The 17,659-nt window shown below is 45.8% G+C and overlaps 1 protein-coding gene across 2 annotated transcripts in view; it reads left to right on the top strand.

Annotated features, from left to right (window-relative positions):
• LOC124596513 (phospholipid-transporting ATPase IF-like) overlaps nucleotides 1-17,659 on the top strand; it is a 643,086-nt gene that overhangs the window by 359,577 nt on the left and 265,850 nt on the right. Inside the window, exon 1 of one of the 2 annotated variants that reach the window (XM_047135677.1) lies at nucleotides 14,652-14,739. The exons of the other annotated variant lie outside the window; for it this stretch is intronic. Coding sequence (XP_046991633.1) covers nucleotides 14,737-14,739 — 3 coding nt within the window. The 5' untranslated portion in view covers nucleotides 14,652-14,736. Of the gene's footprint in view, nucleotides 1-14,651; nucleotides 14,740-17,659 lie in introns of those variants that run through there. 2 annotated transcript variants of the gene reach the window in all.

The raw sequence follows: 17,659 nt of genomic DNA on the forward strand, positions 1-17,659 counted from the left end.
CGTACGTATCACCTGTCAGAGTCGTATCTAGACGTATCAGAGTTTCCATATCACTCCAACTGCACACGCCTCAGACCATCACAGTGGCTCCACCATCTTGAACAGTCCACTGTTGACATGCAGCGTCCATGGATTTATGAGGTTTTCTCCATACTCGTGCACGTCTATCCGCTCGATACAATTTGAAACGAGACTCGTCCGACCAGGCAACATGTTTTCCAGTCGTCAACAATCCAATCTAGGTGTTGACGGGCCCAGGCGAGGCGTAAAGCTTTGTGTAGTGTAGCGATCAAGGGTACACGGGTGGGCCATCGTCTCCGAAAGCCCATATCGGTGATGTTTCGTTGAATGGTTCGCACGCTGGGGGCCAGCATTGAAATCTGCAGCAATTTGCGGGAGGGTTATACCTCCGTCACGTTGAACGATTCTCTTCAGTCGTCATAGACCCCGTTCTTTCAGGATCTTTTTCCGGCCGCAGCGATGTCGGAGATTTGATGTTTCACTGGATTACTGATATTCACGGTACACTCGCGAAATGGTCGTACGGGAAAATCCTCAGTTCATCGCTACCTCGGAGATGCTGTTTCCTATTGCTCGTACGCCGACTATAACACCATGTTCAGACTCACTTAAATCTTGATAACCTGCGCTTGTAGCAACTGCGCCAGATACTTGTCTTATATAGAAATTACCGATCGCAACACCGCATTCTGCCTGTTTACGTATCTCTGTATTTGAGTACGTATGACTATACCAGTTTCTTTGGCACTTCAGTGTTGATTTTGCTGCTTTTGTCCAATAACTGACTAGAAACTAACCAAGAAATCGTAGACATGGAACGTCGTATTGATTTTTGCGTGTCAGATACGTTACAAAAAATGGTTCAAATGTCTCTGAGCACTATAGGACTTAACTTCTGAGGTCGTCAGTCCCCTAGGACTTAGAACTACTTAAACCTAACTATCCTAAGGACATCGCACACATCCGTGTCCGAGGCAGGATTCGAACCTGCGACCGTAGCGGTTACGCGGTTCCAAACTGTAGCGCCTAGAACCGCTTGGCCATCCCGGCCGGCAGATACGTTACAGCTAATCGTTCCTTATTGCTTATAGCAGCGTGTGGCTGAGAGCAAGCAGTAATGTTATACTTCTTTATGCACGGCAAACGTTTGTATCAACATGACAACACATCGGCGTCCGTTTAGCGCAGGAATGGCTCTACATCGGACGTGTGCAGCCCATGGTCTGTATGCGGTCTAAATCAAGTATCAATGCGGCCCAAGAAGTGAGCGTCTGTCACACGATCCGTGGGAAAAAAATCCGATTTTATAAAGTTATAATAAATTCAATCTTTTCAATCTGAAACTGCAGCCACACGATGATATGTGTTAGCTATATATACCTCCGACCTCCCCCCCCCCCCCCCCTTTTTTGCTGGACTGTTAATGTTAGTGTTAAGTATATTTTGTGCAGCCCAAAACTTCTCGTCTTCTTGCAGTATGGTATCCAATACACTTCAAGATATGTGGCGGGGGACGGGGTGGTGGTTACTTCGTAGTGGATTATTGTTTTATGACGTACTCATTTCGCGTGTTGAGCGAGGGAGTTGCGGCCGTCTATAAGCCTCTGCGTGAGTTAATCCCTCTTAACTTAGTCACTACGCGAGGTAGCAGGAGACTTGCAGCACTATCTTCCGCTACTCTAAGTTTCCTCAATAGCAAGAGCAAGTCGCCTTTTTTTTGTGATCCCCGTTTAAGTTCTGTCCCGTGTGTTTCTGTTACTCTTTCGTATTGACGCAACGACCCATTACGATCCATGGCGTCTCTGCATTCGTTTCGATGCCTCTTGTCCTGCATACTCTATAAGGATTCCTAGAGCTGGAGCAACCTGCGTAGATAACTAAGCGACTATCACGGAATCCGGAAAGCAGCTTTAATTTCAATTTGTCCATCTAACCGCTTCCAACGGCAACAAAATTCGTGTTTCAATATTTCGCGTAGTTATTGCTCGAATTTAAAAATTTTAAATGTTGTCAGAATCTACTCACAAAGATGTATAACGAAGATTCAACACAGTAAGACAACAGTTAGAAATAGTGTATACTTGTAAGTCTTGAGGTAGCGTAGCTCAATTCTCGCAAATCATCGCGACTTTGTTCGTCCAGTATTTACGAATGAGAGCTCTAAGCGACTTCCAACAAGCTGTACGCTCAATTTCAAACCTTTACAAATTTTTTTCTCGCTGACACTCCCTTAACATGATAAAAAGAAAAAAGCTTGTCGCTTACTACATTTTATCCGTTCACGCAGAAAACTTCAGCATCAGACATGAATTTTTAATTTATTACGTCTTTACTACTAACTCCATTCGCAACGCAATTTGCAGACAGAATCCACGTATACCACCGAATGTACCTGCAAAATGATATCGTTGTAAGACACATAGATCAGGTAATATGACGTCATAAACATTGATACGCGTGAAAAACTTGCTTTTGCTTGAAATGGAGCGCAAATTACCCAGACTGTACCATCTATTGTTTCATAATGAGAGCATTTAGTAACTTCCAACATACTTTAAACATAATTTCAATCCTTTTCTAAACTTTTCTCCCTTACACACCTAATGTCAAATATTCAACAAATTAATTCATTTTTAAAATAATCAGACGTTTGAAGCTATTTTATATGTGGTACTTCGATTCTTTAAAGAATCATGGATTTACTGGTACTCCAGAATTAGTTACAGTAGCGTGTTGTATGCGATTTCCTTTCAGGTGTACTACACTTTTCGGAGTGCTTCCAACAAATTTAAGTTCTCTATTCGCCTTCGCAAATACTGATTTAAGGGGTTCATCTCATTTCATATCGGTTCATGGTATTACCTCTGAAAGTTTAAATGATTTTACGTGTTCCAGATATTCATAATTAATCTTGTAGCCGCATACCATCCAGTTATTTACTTTTTGCAGACATTTTCCTGCAATTCTCCACATTTAAAGAGAGCTGTTATTGACTACACCACGCGTAAATTTTGCCCAAGTCTTTCTTCACTTTCTTACGATCATGTAACGAGAAAGTCGGTGACACAGCAGCTTTTCACAAATGCCGGAAAATTTATCACGACTGCTCGTATTTATTTTGTTAGTTCTCAGGTATTTGGCTATTAATGTCAAACATATCACCATTTTTGAGGTTTTCGTTGCGATAACTACTGCTAATATCAAAAATTATTTTTTAATTCCTGCGACAAACAAAATATAAATTAAATTCATTTAAGAAACGAAATAAATTAAGAACGACATTCACAATGGCTATCAACATCTGACTAATGACTGGTCGTCTTGATTTCGCGAAATTCATGCCGCCTTTGGCAACATCTGCCCATCACGGAAATGCTGCCGACACCGTAAATGCACTTTTCCCGGTCGACCGTGTCTTCGTTAAAGGTACGGTCCCAGCATTCATGTAAGGTAATTTAGGGAAACCAATCAGAAATACTAAATCCTGATGACCCAGCGGCGCTCTAACCCCACTACTGCCGAATACGAGAGCTGTGCCGTATCGCTCGGTTTTATGGGACGGCGCACTCGCCATGTCTTCGATTTGCAGGCTGGCACGCGCTGCCGCTTTGCGAGGAACTTGCCAGGCCGTGACAAGTGACCACAGGCGACAACACAGTGCAGCATTAGAACCACTGCATCGTTTCTGTACAGAAGGTATCTTTCCACAACGTAACCCTGTCGAATTGGTGCTGCAGGTAATGATCATAGTATGTATTTGTCTTTTTCACTGCGGAATAAGTGACTGTCACCAAATCTTGGACAGCTCATGGATGTCTTCTGTGCACAGCATCGAGACAGTATTTCAGCTTCCCTACCGTGTGATCAGGAGAGAATCGTAGCTTGTCCCAGTTCAAAAAGGAGTCCAACACCATCAATCACAGTAAAGAGTACTATATTTTACCAAGTTCATTGGCTTTTCTGTTACAAAAAATTTGTTTTATTGAGAGTTAGTATTTAGCCATTGCGGATACCTCGAATTTGAGTGACAGATCTGTTGCAACAGGCATATGAAGCAACACTTCATTTATCTCGGCCGTTAAGAGTTGGAAATTAAAAATGAAAAGAAAAGAAAGCTGTTCCATTCGAAGCTTTCTCTACGTAACAGCTGTTTGGAACATGTGTCGGTCCGCTATTTCTACTGAATGGTCAGTTTTAATTACAAGAGTTCCAAACATAAGAGTTTTTTTTTCCAGTGAACCTGCCTATCAGGGGCCTAACACAAAAATACCAGATATTACAAATGTTTCAACACCAAAACCACACTAAGGTTCTAAAATATACTATCTGACCGCGGTTTTTTATTTTACAACTTCCTGTGGCGATTGAGTTCCGCCACCCCGAGTGTGAATAAGCAATTTCAAGGAGTGGTCCGCTTCAATCCGTACCATCCATAGTGGCATTATAAATGCGAACGTGCTTTTGTCTGCTGTCATTTTATGACTAAACAGCTGAACCGATTTTGGTGACTGTGCGGCTGGTCCCGCCGGAGGTTCGAGTCCTCCCTCGAGCACGGATGAGTGTTTTTGTCCTTAGGATAATTTAGGTTAAGTGGTGTGTAAGCTTAGGGACTGATGACCTTAGCAGTTAAATCCCATAAGATTTCACATACATTTTTTTCGATTTTGGTGAAATTTAGTATGGAGGTAGCTTGAACCCTGAGGAAGAACAAAGGCTTGTTCAGAATGTAGAAAAAAGAAAGCAAAACAAAAAAAAGCTACCCATAAGAGGTTGAGGCAGGAAACGGAACACCTTTTTTGTTTTTTAGATCAGTACGCATAAATCATGTTAAGAAATTATTAAATCTGTTGCATGATGTACGCGTTGTATAAAAGAGCTCTGAGCACTATGGGACTTAACTTCTGAGGTCATTAGTCCCCTAGAACATAGAACTACTTAAACCTAACTAACCTAAGGACATCACACATATCCATGTCCTTGGCAGGGTTCGAATCTGCGACCGTAGCGGTCGCGCGGTTCCAGACTGTAGCGCCTAGAACCGCTCGGCCACCCCGGCCGGCGTTGTATAATGTATAGCTACTTCGATAGCAAGATGCATAGATGCGCACACCTGCCAACTACTGCCAGACACTTGAGGGCCGTTGACGTTATTGCGTGTATAACAGTGTCCGCCCCGATAGCTGACTTGTCAGCGTGACGGATTGCCGTCCTACGGGCCCGCGTTTGATTCCCGGCTGAGTCGGGGATTTTCTCCGCTCAGGGACTGGATGTTGTGCTTTCTTCATCATCATTTCATCCCCATCCGGCGCGCAGGTCGCCCAATGTGGTGTCGAATGTAATAAGACGTGCACCAAGGCTGCCGGACCTGCCCCGCAAGGGGCCTCCCGGACAATGACGCCAAACGCTCATTTCCATTTCCACGTATAACAGTTTACTTACTCACAATCACTCAACGTAATTAAGCTACTGATACGTTAGCGCAGCCGCGGGTAACAGCTTGTCAATGAATAAACATCTCTCTCAACTTCCCGTAACAGTTACTAATAAAAATAAACTCTACACTTTAATTAATTAGAAATAAGTGATCTGACCGTCACAGTATCCTCTCTAAAAATGAAAGAAAAACGATATACTGCTGATCACAAATATACCCATATATTCTTTCAGAGAAAAATACAGTAGCTGCGCCTCATAATATCTGAATACTATCTGTCTTAAAGACAGATCAATCAAGATCGAGATGAGTTGTCCTGACTGGACGCAAATAAAAACACCGCCAGTCAGAGGTGAACACAACACAAAGACTGACGTGCACTTAGTTTGAATCGAATCTTCTTTTGGCACGACACTAGCATGTGTACACTCTATCCTGCCTGGCTCACTGTTCTTGGCATCCACTGAGTTCTCATCCTTCGTGCAGGTACTACTTTCCTTGGAGTGTGCAGCTGGGTGACGACTCGGATATTCTTAACATATAATCCAGAAGCAATAATAAAAGAATTCCCCCTTTAACTTCGCTGTCGACTATGTTTTAGGCCAGCTGCCCTCAGGTGCCAAGGTGTTGGGTCGCCACATTAACGCAGCGGTCTTTGCAGATGACATCCGGCTTTTCGCTTGCTTCGACGAAGGGGCGCGTCTACAGTCCCTCATTAATACAGCGGTAGCAGCCCTCGACCAGCTGGGGCTGCGTGGGAACCCGCGGAAGTGTTTCACCCTCACGCTCGTGGCGTCTGGCCGCGATAGGAAGGTGAAGGTCGATTCCGACGTCACTTTCACTGCCGGCGACACAACCCTGCCGGCACTGGGTGTGGGTGAGACCTTCCGCTACCTGGGACTGCAGTTCTCTTCTTCGGGCCGGTGCCTCTTCCATCCGAGGCGCCACATCGAGGAGCAACTGAGTGTCATACCACGTGCGCGACTGAAGCCGGAGCAGCGGCTCTACAGACTTCGGGACGTACTTCCCCCGGCCTGTACCGTGGCTTCGCCTTGAGTCGCACCTGTGTCGGCGCCCTCTAGGCCCCGGACATCTTGTGTTCGGGCTGCGGCAAGGAGATGGTTCCTCCTCCCAGCGAACACTCCCCTGGTCTATTTCCACGCTCCTGTAGCCAGGGGGGCCACGGTATCCCGCCTGCCCACTAGATGGGGCCGACGTTCGCCTGCTTATCTGGGTAGTAACGTATTTGCCTCCCATTCACTGGGCCCGGATTCGATTCCCGGACGGGTCGGAGATTTGCTTCGCTCGCGGACTGGGTGTTGTGTTGTCCTCATCATCATTTCATCCTCATAATGGGCCATAAGTCGGCCAATGTGGCGCCGAATGAAATTAGACTTGCACTTGGCGGCCGAACCCGAGTGAGACATCCCAGCCAACAATGCCATACGATCATTTCATTTCATGGGGCCGACTTTGAGGCGGAACAGGCCCGTTGCCTTGCTGCAGCTCGGTCCCTATGCCACCGACGCAGACCTGGGGGAGGTGGTGGCGTAACTTAGGAGGGTCACCTGCTGAAGACGTCTGCGAAGGGCGGGGAGATGTGGGCCGCGCGCCTGCATCTCGCCTTCGACGGGGCTTCCCTGCTGTCGTCGGCTAAGATACCTGGCCAACACTGTTGGATCGAGGACAGCGGTCGCTCCCTGTCGGGCCGCGACTACGTGGCGTGCACCAGCACGCGCATCAACGCCTTGCCATCGAGAGCCCGTAGGAGCCGCGGCCGTGACAGGGAGATGAAGTGCCGAGCGAGGTGTAACGCCATTGAGACTGCCAACCACATCGTCCATGCTTGCGTGCTTACCAGCAAAGCCCGCGTGCGGCGTCATGATGCCGTCGTGAAGTACGTCGCACGCGGGCTGTCTCACCATCAGTAGGGGTTTGACCTCTCCGTCGAGCCTCACCTCCGCACACCAGAGGATGTCCGCAAGCCCGACATCGTGGCGGCGAAGGACGGCATGGATCACATCATGGACGCGTAGATCGTCGGCAACTACCTAGACACCGACTGGTGTCATCGGCAGAAGGCAGAAAAATACGACGTCCCGTCGCTCAGGCGCGCGGTCGGCGCTTTCCGGCCGGCAGCTCCAGCATCGAGTTCTCGACGGTGACGCTCAGTTGGAGGGGGACATGGACACCTTCATCTGCCCGCTAATTCCTCAAGCTAGGCTTCAGCGTGAGAGAACTGGAGCCGTGTGGGTCTTCGGCCTCTTTGAACGAATGACAGCCCACCGGCCGATGTTCAGGGAAGGCGTGGGCTAGGGATATGGTCTTGACTAGTTTGCCCTGACTTCTGGGGCTTTAATATTCTGGAGCAATACTGGCTTCAAATTCACTTGTCGAAATTAATATTGTGTATCTTATTATTTATGTACTTGTTTCTCTTTACGGCTTTATAATTAGATATTAATATGTGAGTGCGTCATGTTGGCGATTACACGAACACCGGTAACCGGCGCCCTATGTAATCTCCCCCATGGAGGGGGACGGAGTGGGGAGCACTAGTTTAAGGCATTTACTAATGTATAATTCACTCACTTTGTGAATAAAGCCTGCTGAAATATGACAGATTTCCCAGAAACAATAATAAAAGAATTCCCACTTGTAGCTCTTATACTACCACATAGCAAACGTTTTCAATACATCATCCTAGATTTACGTTTTAAGTTATTTCTTCAAGGCGGAATAAAAATTGCAAATGTAATCAGACTGTTACATAGAGTCTCTGGTGTGGCGTCGGGTGGTGTCTTTGAAATACTGTGCATTTCCCCATGCAACGCTTGAAGTGGTTCCAGGCAAACTTAAAGCTGTGTTCGAACAGTACTGGTTTGAACACCGCAGTACTTTATAAGGCGTGGTATGCCGTTGACCTGTGAACTGACTGCCCCTCGCGTTACAACGGCACATACAGTTCAACCTAAACCCCGACCAATTGCCAGTGGTTGTTTAGTGACCGACTGAAATCCGAGGACTGACTGAGGATTTAAAACCGAAAGTTCGGATTTGTTTCCAGGGTGAATCTTTCACTCTCCAGCGTAATGCGCGCTGTTTGAAACTTCCTGCCAGATGAAACAATGTGTCAGACGTGAGCTCTGACCCGGAACATCCGATTTCATCGGCAGTGCTCTTACCAGTTGAGCTAGCCAGGCAGCACTCACGACTCGCCCTCACAGCTTTACTTCCACCCTACGCTGTGTACTTTTAACGCACTTTTACTTGTTGCTGCCGATTTGTTTGGTGTAGCTACCAACTAACATATTAGATTGTCACCAGTAACACTCCCACGCTCCATCGTTTAAAAAAAAATGGTTCAAATGGCTTTGAGCACTATGGGACTTAACATCTGTGGTCATCAGTCCCCTAGAACTTAGAGCTACTTAAACCTAACTAGCCTAAGGACATCACACACATCCATGCCCGAGGCAGGATTCGAACCTGCGACCGTAGCGGTCACGCGGTTCCATGCTGAAGCGCCTAGAACCGCACAGCCACACCGGCCGGCTCCATCGTTTAAACAGTGGAAGTTCCATGTATAAAACAGCTTCAAACGTCTGTAGGATTGGTAGCTGATAGTTAGCAGTAAAGAAATAGTCAAAACCTCATGCTTGATGCTGAAGTTTTGCCACATGAACGACAAAAATTTAATAAGCCATAAACTGTTTTCCTTTCATTATTTTGTGGGGCTGTAAGCAAGAAAAAGTTTAGAAAAGTCTGAAATCATATTTTACCCTCGCAATATTTTGTATTTTAAAATTTTCGATAAATACTGATTGCTTTTAATGAATTCGTCTACCAGATTCCACAAATTTTTCAATTAAACTTAACCCAAAAATTTAAGTCTTAGTAGTAGATGTCACTTTCCCAGTTAATATTATGCTCAGCATTTTCAAGTTCAGGGCCTTACTTACACAACTGTATCTCACGGATTCCTCTCAACAATGGCAAGAGCACTGAAACGTGTCTCAGTTATTCAGTGGAAGATACCACGCCAGTATTCAGTGTATTACACGACTTAGACTCTGTTTTCGCGGTGTTCGCTTACCCACGTGGCTGATATTTACCGTCTGCCGTATGTCGTTCAACCACGAAAGCTTTTCGATGCGCCTCCACCGAACTGGTATTACTCCAATCCCACTCTGTGTCTGTAGAACACTATGGAAGGTGACATCAAAAAAATGGTTCAAATGGCTCTGAGCAGTATGGGACTTAACATCTGAGGTCATCAGTCCCCTAGACGTAGAACTACTTAAACCTAACTAACCTAAGGAGATCACACACATCCATGCCCGAGGCAGGATTCGAACCTGCAACCGTAGCGGTCGCGCGGTTCCAGACTGAGCGCCTAGAACCGCTCGGCCACAACGGCCGGCGAAGGTGATTTCAATCGCATCCTCTTTGCATGTCCAAAATGGGACTCACACCCTCTTCTTTGGACATTTACGTCGTCTGAAAGTAGAGTTTTCTAAGAGTGGCACCGTTGTACCTTCTCTGAATAATGCTTCATATACCAAAGAACTTTTCAAATTTATAGAAGCAGCCAATATCTCTTTGTAATAATAACACAACACGGGGAACTACGTTCATTTTATATTAATAAGTATTTTACATGTATAGTTATTTCAGTCTAGGCTCTGAGAGGTTGTATTTCTAGTGCTCCTATTTTTTTGTTGTATATATTAATTTTCTATATTAACTTGATACACGACATGTTCAACACATTTGTTGAACATATACGTGTACCTTTATTTGTATTTGTGCCACTACAACCATGTTAATCGTTAGTGTTGTTATATTTGTATTACTATCATGTAACCAATACATTGTTTCCACTACATGTCTATTATTTAACTTTTAGCTGTCTAAATGGCCGTTAGCTGCCAAATCAATCAATAAATGAAAGGCCCAGCGGCCGCGTTCTGAACAATCCACAAACGGAGGATCCACTTTCGCTTGTTCCTGTAGCTGTGGACGACATGGCGTAACACATCAGCTACCCGCATTCACTTTTCTGCGCCGCACACAGCCACAGCACGTATAATTGAGCTGTTAGAGGATTACTGATGCAGTGCTATTCTACAGTGTAAAATACAGCCACCTACACGTCTGGCAATTGAAATTACAACGTCGGGAGGGATAGCAAGTAACGAAGCTCTGCTTATTGTGCACGTACGTTGTAGTATGAAGATAGTTGACTAAATTTGTAGGTAATATGGGGGTAAAAAGGGTGCAAGTTTCGATTCGCACTGAGCTTGGATGGCATACAGGAGCATGCTATTCCTCGCTGCTTCAGCTCTGTGACGGAGCTCATCAGTCGTGGTGGCTGGTGAGTGGAAGCTTGCCAGTCTCTCGTAAACCCATGACATGATGTATTAGATGGGTGAGAGATCTGGAGAACGTGCTGGCCAGGGCAACAGTCGGGCACCCCCCGCATCCAGATAGCTTAAGACCACAAAGGCAACACACGGTCTTGCGTTATCTTGTTGAATTGTTCCAGCCATGATTTACTCGGCTTGTTACCCAAGTTAACTTTGTTGCTACTAAAATGCCTTCGCAACAGTGAAAATGCATGCTGAAAGAAAAATACCGGTGTCAGACGTACGAGTGTTCTGAAGTAATTCAGTGACGATAAGGAACATTTGTGCTGTGCCAGGACTCGAACCCGGATTTCCTGCTTTACGTGAGAGGTCTCCTGAATCTCTTCGGCTATCCGATCACGCTACCCATCCAACCCAGATACCCAACTTGTCAGACAATAGTTCTGCGTGCTCGGACAGCCGAAGCAGTTAAGGTGACCGCTCGCGTACAAATTTTAGCGTGTCGTCACTGAATTATATCAATGGCCTCATGCGTCTGATGTCGGTATTATCTTTCATCGTGCGTGTATGCATCCGCAGAGTCGTGACAGAGTGGTGTCTGTTCTTGGATGGATGGACGAATTTAATGTTGTTGGATGCTAAACAGCTTGGTCGTCAGAGTCCTTCCACAAGATCGTGCTACTGGTGAATGAGGGGTACTGCCATATAACGGTAGCCACATGCTATCGGGAAAACTTAAACAAAAGCACAGCGTAATGTAACAATCGTCAGACGCAAAAATACTGTGACGTGGTTGCCGTCGCTACGGGTTGCGTCGCTGCTCCATTCTTCCATTGCTTTCAATGAACACATGCACCAAGTGCATATCAGCCAACCCATCACCAGTATACATACCCATACTGCTATGTGTCATCTTACACTGCTGGAAAAACAAAGCCGAGACACAGCCGAGCAATAATGAACGAAAGTTTTAGGACGAGAGTAAAGTAGGCATTACTGTTATCAATAGTAGATACTGCGAGTGAATACAAGTTTGTTTCCAACCAAGACACACAGTGAATACCGTCGACATTTACATTGTTGGGCTGATATTTTCATGGTAAGACATAGTAATGTCAAATGCCTAGGCATTTATAAGTTGGGGCAAATGCCCAGGGTAGATGCCTGGACAAATGCCCAAAATTCATAAATGCCCGAGCATTTCACCCGCTTTTCAAATAATCCCAGACATTTTCTGTGCGTTTGAGTGACTTAGTGCACCAACCTTGGAGCTTTATAGTGCCTCAGTATCCATGAACCAGGAAAGTACATGTCCAGCCCAGTGAACACTGCTGTAGTCAGTTTGGAAAACTAGAGTGTCCACTGCATACTCATCACAAAGCTGTAGAAGAAACGGAAACACTTGGGCACTTGAATCTTTAAATAAACATCCTGATTCATCTTCACGGCAACATGAATGAGTAAGACCAAGTATTGGTACGCAGACATCCTCAAAACATCACACAACCACCTCCGTCTAGAATTACACCATTCATTAAACTGCGGTCAGCCAGGGCTCTCGACGCCTTGAATCATTTGTAAAGAGGCAAATTAGCTACTTGTTGGACACACTACACGTTTCCAGTCAGCTCACGTCCACTTTTTACTGTACGGCCCATTGAAAACGTACAGCTTCAGTTGCTGCTGCTGCTGCTAGCAACGGCCTTTTGGGAGGCTCCCCGCTCCAAACGCCCATTACACGCAATTTCTGCGCAATGTTGGCTCGCAAAATGGCGGAGATGGCCCTACATTCACTGAAAGCTGCAATTGCTGTCGTGTTTGAAAGTTATTGTCATTTATTAGGTGTTTATACGACCACTGTTTTTACGTGATGTTACGTGCCTGCTAGTGGTACACCATTCCTTGTAGACACTTTGGCCAGTCCGCTTTGAAACACCAAGAAATTGGGCACGATGTACTCAAGGGCTCGCCCAAACATAATATCTAATTTCTGCCACTCTGTCACGTCTCCACGTCGACCCCGCCTTACCTAGCTGATTCCATACAACAGAGTAACGTAAACACACCATTTCACTGCTACGATTTGCGTCAGCGGCGGAGAGACACTTCACCGCCTTGTACCAATTCTATAGTATGTACAGCGTACCAAAGCGACCAATGTGCTGTTTTCAGAGGGTTACTAATGCACTCTTAAGACAAAAAGCGACACACAACAAAGGAATTATCCGACTGGAACGGGATATCGGTAGGTGTGGTGCACATGTGCACACAAACAAATGAATACGGCTTCAGAAATATTGGGTGATGTATTCAAGATAAAGATCTGCACACATTGGCAGAGTAAATAACGCATTGGTCCACCTCTGAACATTATGCATAGATATATTCGGCTTGTCACTGATTGATAGAGTTGCTGGATGTTCTCGTGGGGGATATCGTGCCAAATTCTGTCCAATTAGCGCATTAGATTGTCAAAATCCCAAGCTTGTTGGGGGGTTCTGCCTATAATGCTCCAAACGCTCTCAGTTGGGGATAGATCCGGTGACCTTTCTGGCCAAGGTAGGTTTTGCAAGCATGAAGGCAAGTAGTAGAAACTCTCGCCATATGCGGGCGAGCATTGTGTTGCCGAAATGTAAGTCGGGGTGGCTTGCCATGAAGAACAAACAAAACGGGGAGTATAATATGTCGACGTAGCACTGTGCTCTAGGGGTACCGCAGATGACAACCAAAGAGGTGAAATGGCAGGCCAGATCCTCACTCCTGGTTGTCAGGCAATGTGGAGGGGGAGGTCAGGTTCCATCGCTCCGCAGTCTCGGGCATTAACAGACACGTCTTCGCTGATCATCGAGGCTCAGTCCGATGTGGAACTCATCGCTGAAGACAATTCTACCCCAGTCAATAAGATTGCAGGCCATATACGTGTCTGGAGACGGCTCGGGCAGCGACGGGATACCAACCTGACTGTCACCTGCCTCAAGGCCTGACAACCAGGAGTTATGGTCTGAGGAGACATGTCTTTTCGGAGCAGGATCTCTTTGCTTGTCATTCACGGCAGTCTCGTAGCACAGCCGTATGTCGACGATATTCTACGCCCCGTTTAGTCGCTCTTCACGCCAAACCGTCCTGAGCCTACATTTCAGCAAGATAATGGCCGCCCGCACACGTCGAGAGTTTCTGTTACTCGTCTTCGTGCTTGAAAGACCCTACCTTGCCCAGCAATGTCGCCGGATCTCTCCCTAATTGAGAACGTTTGGAGCATTATGGGCAGGGCCCTCCAACCAGCTCCGGATTTTAATGATCTCAGGCGCCAGTTGGACAGAATTTTGCACGACATTCCTCAGGAGGACATCCAACAACTCTATCAATCAATGCTAAACGAATAACTGCTTGCATAGGGCCCAATGGTGGACCAACGCCTTATTGACTTCTTTGAATTTGTGAGGCTCTTTCTCTCGAATAAATCATCCAATTTTTCTGAAATTATAATCATTTGTTTGTCTTTACATGTACACCGCATCTACCAATATCCTTCCCATGTGGACAATTCCTTCACGATGTGTCGTTTTTTTTGTCTCAGAGTGCTTTCTGTTCCGGTAGTGCAATCGGCTTTCCTGAGATTGGCTGAAGGGGGGTTAGACGAGCGGGCTGTCATCTCGTCGGCCCCCCTTGTGCACGACTTGTCAATCGCGGGCTGCAGATAAGGCTGCGGCGCGGGTTAAGCCGGCGCTATCGCGGGTCGCCTGGCAACGGGCCCGCCTTATCACGACACCTGCCCACGCCAGCGCCTGCGGCAGACCTCGCCGCAGGTCTGACAGTGCGCACCAGCTGGTCTTCCGCGTCGCAGCACGTGACACCGACGTCGGCGCTGGGCTGTCGGGCCGTATCTCTCCACGCTGACCCGTACTCCTGCTCATGGTGAGTCGCTAGTCCAGTAGCCAGCCACTGCTGATCCCTATAGTTTGGGAGGTCGATGAAGTAAAGTTGGATCTCATGGCTGACTGTCGAAATCTTGACGGGTTGGTCCAGCCGCTTAATAAACAATAAATTAATGTCGTGTGGCACCACGGTCTGGGGTAGGTCTTTCAATTGGACAGCATTCTGGCGATTTGCGTGTCCTTAAAACCAACGGCACCCAGTTTTCCCTGCACAGCCGCCCATCCCAAAATTTGCAGAGCTCAACATTGCTCAAATTCCGTAGTATCGTGGCAAGGCCGTTGGCAGGCTCTTGATTAAATACATAGTTTTTCTTCGTGCATGTTGTCATATTTCCTTCGCAAAATGTGAGTGTTCTGTAGTAAGTGTAGATGAAAGTGTTGGTTACTGTGGTGAGTCCATGTGAAGCTTTCGTGACGTGTTTGTGTTGCTGATATCAACGGGAGAGTAGGGAGAGAGGACTACCCATTTCCGACACACAAGCTGCTCTTCTCGGATAACACCAATGCGTTTTCCAATCTCAACATGGGTAACCATCGGTAGAGTCACACGCTTTCATTCCATGTGACACTTTAGACAGGTTAGGAATTTAACCAAGAACATTGGTGTAAAGGGACAGCATTGCCACAACCTCTCGTCCTCCTGCCAACAAAACAATTACAGTGAAAAATTCATCCACCACCAGAATTCTTATCGTCTACGTTCGAATCGACAGCCACTACACATCCACGCTTTATCGATCTCGGCTACGCAGGGGTTGTACGAAATGGACTCAAGCTACATGTAAAATTGGCTTTTCTTCTTTCATCAGCCATTAGATCATTTGGCACATTTTGATATCAATTCTATATATGCAGAATTCATCTTTTGTTCCTTCTGACATGTAGTTTTACTATCCCATATGGAAAATATGCCACATTCTCTTAGGTTGCCTTCCATTGGGTATCCATTGTATGTCTCCTACCAGTTGTTTATATAATCTAAGATATCTCCTTGTAAACTCGAAATATTGTCCTGATACCGTAAATAGACATTTCTGATTATTTCTCTTTATGATCATAGCTGTGACGCAGAACTCGCAACAATAATCTATTTTCTTTATGTTAAGTTGGCATTTCTCTTTGACTTGCACATTAATTGAAGCAATTTAGTTAATTTTAATATTACATTAAATTATTACACTATCAAATTAAACTAATGTTATTATAGTAACTATATATATATATATATAAGAGTGTTTGTTTGTAATTCATACAAATCTCCAGTTTTATTCCGTCTCTCAGATCTTGAGCCTTGTTGTATACGATGAGTGAGAGAGACCCCTCCAGCTCCTGGAGCCGTGAGCACGTAACTTCAGTGGCAGTATTTTGCATAGTTTCAATGTGCGAATGGATGAAATTACAAAGTTTCGGACGATTCACTTTCCGTGGTAGTATTCTAATCATAAGCCGAAAAACCATAAGTACAATGTTCCTATTTTCTGTAAAACTGACAGCAAAGAAGAAAACGAAACCACACTTTGTTGTGAATACAAATTTTGTTTGAAAATGTATATATAAAAAGACAGAATAATGTGGGATGAGTAACTTTTGTAATGATTTACATGTCCTGCTATCGTAGTTTTAACTGACTGCGAAAAAGAAATTGGAAGCGCACATATTCAAGCAAAACACAGCATTTTCTTTCACGTAATCGGTCTTCAAAGAAAACCTTCTGATTGTTGATTAAAACAATGTACACCGTATATCTGTCTGAATGTTCATCAGATTGTCGTGTAAAAATTGGAGGTAAATCGGTGAAGAACATTTCGAAATTTTTGTTAACACGTTTCCCCTTTATATATTAAGTGTACTCGTATATTTATAGACTGATGAGCAAAAATATTAAGACCACCTGCTTAGTAGCTTATTTGTCCGCCTTTGGAACGAGGTACATCACTGGTTCTGCGTATCAGGAACCCGACAGCTTGTTGGTAGGTTTGTGAAGGTATGTGGCGTTAGATGTCTACGCAGAAGTCATGTAATTCGCGTAAATAACGGGCCGCTGATTTGTATACACAGTAAATGTAAATGTCGTGTGACTAGGGCCTCCCGTTGGATAGACCGTTCGCCGGATGCAAGTTTTTCGATTTGACGCCACTTCGGCGACTTGCGCGTCGATGGAGATGAAATGAAGATGACTAGGACAACACCCAGTCCCTGAGCGGAGAAAATCTCCGACCCAGCCGGGAATCGAACCCGGGCCCTTAGGATTAACATTCTGTCGCGCTAATCACTCAGCTACCGGAGGCGGACTGCGTACACAGTGATGCCGCCCGATAGCGACACAGATGACTTCCATAGGATTTACATCAGGCGAATTTTGTCGCCGCGACATCAACGTGAGTTTACTACAATGCTCCTCAAACCACTGTAGCACGGTTCTGGCTCCGAGACACGGACAGTTGTTATACTGCTGAAAGATGACATACCCGTCGGGGAATACATGAAGCATGAAGGAATGCAGTTGGTTCGCAGCTGACAGCGTGTCTTCGATTACTACCACAGGTCCCATGCAAGCGCAGGAGAATGTCTCCCAAAGCACAGCACTATCTCAACAGCCTGCGTCCGGGGCGCACAGCCCGTTTCGAGCCGTGGTTCCCCTCGATGACGGCGTTTATGGTGACGATCATCGACCTGGTGGAACAAAAATGTGATTCATCCGAAGAGCCAACATGTATCAATTTATCGACGGTCGAATCCCATGGTCCCGTGCCCACTACAGCCGTAGCTGACGATGTCGTTGGGTCAACATGTGAACACATAGGGGTGGTCTGCTGCGAAGCTCCAAGTTCAACAATGTACAGCGAAGTGTGTGCACCAACATTGTGCTTTTGCGGCAGTGATGACACAGATCACCATCT

Source organism: Schistocerca americana, chromosome 2 (genome assembly GCF_021461395.2).
Source record: "Schistocerca americana isolate TAMUIC-IGC-003095 chromosome 2, iqSchAmer2.1, whole genome shotgun sequence".
NCBI classification, from domain to species: domain Eukaryota; kingdom Metazoa; phylum Arthropoda; class Insecta; order Orthoptera; family Acrididae; genus Schistocerca; species Schistocerca americana.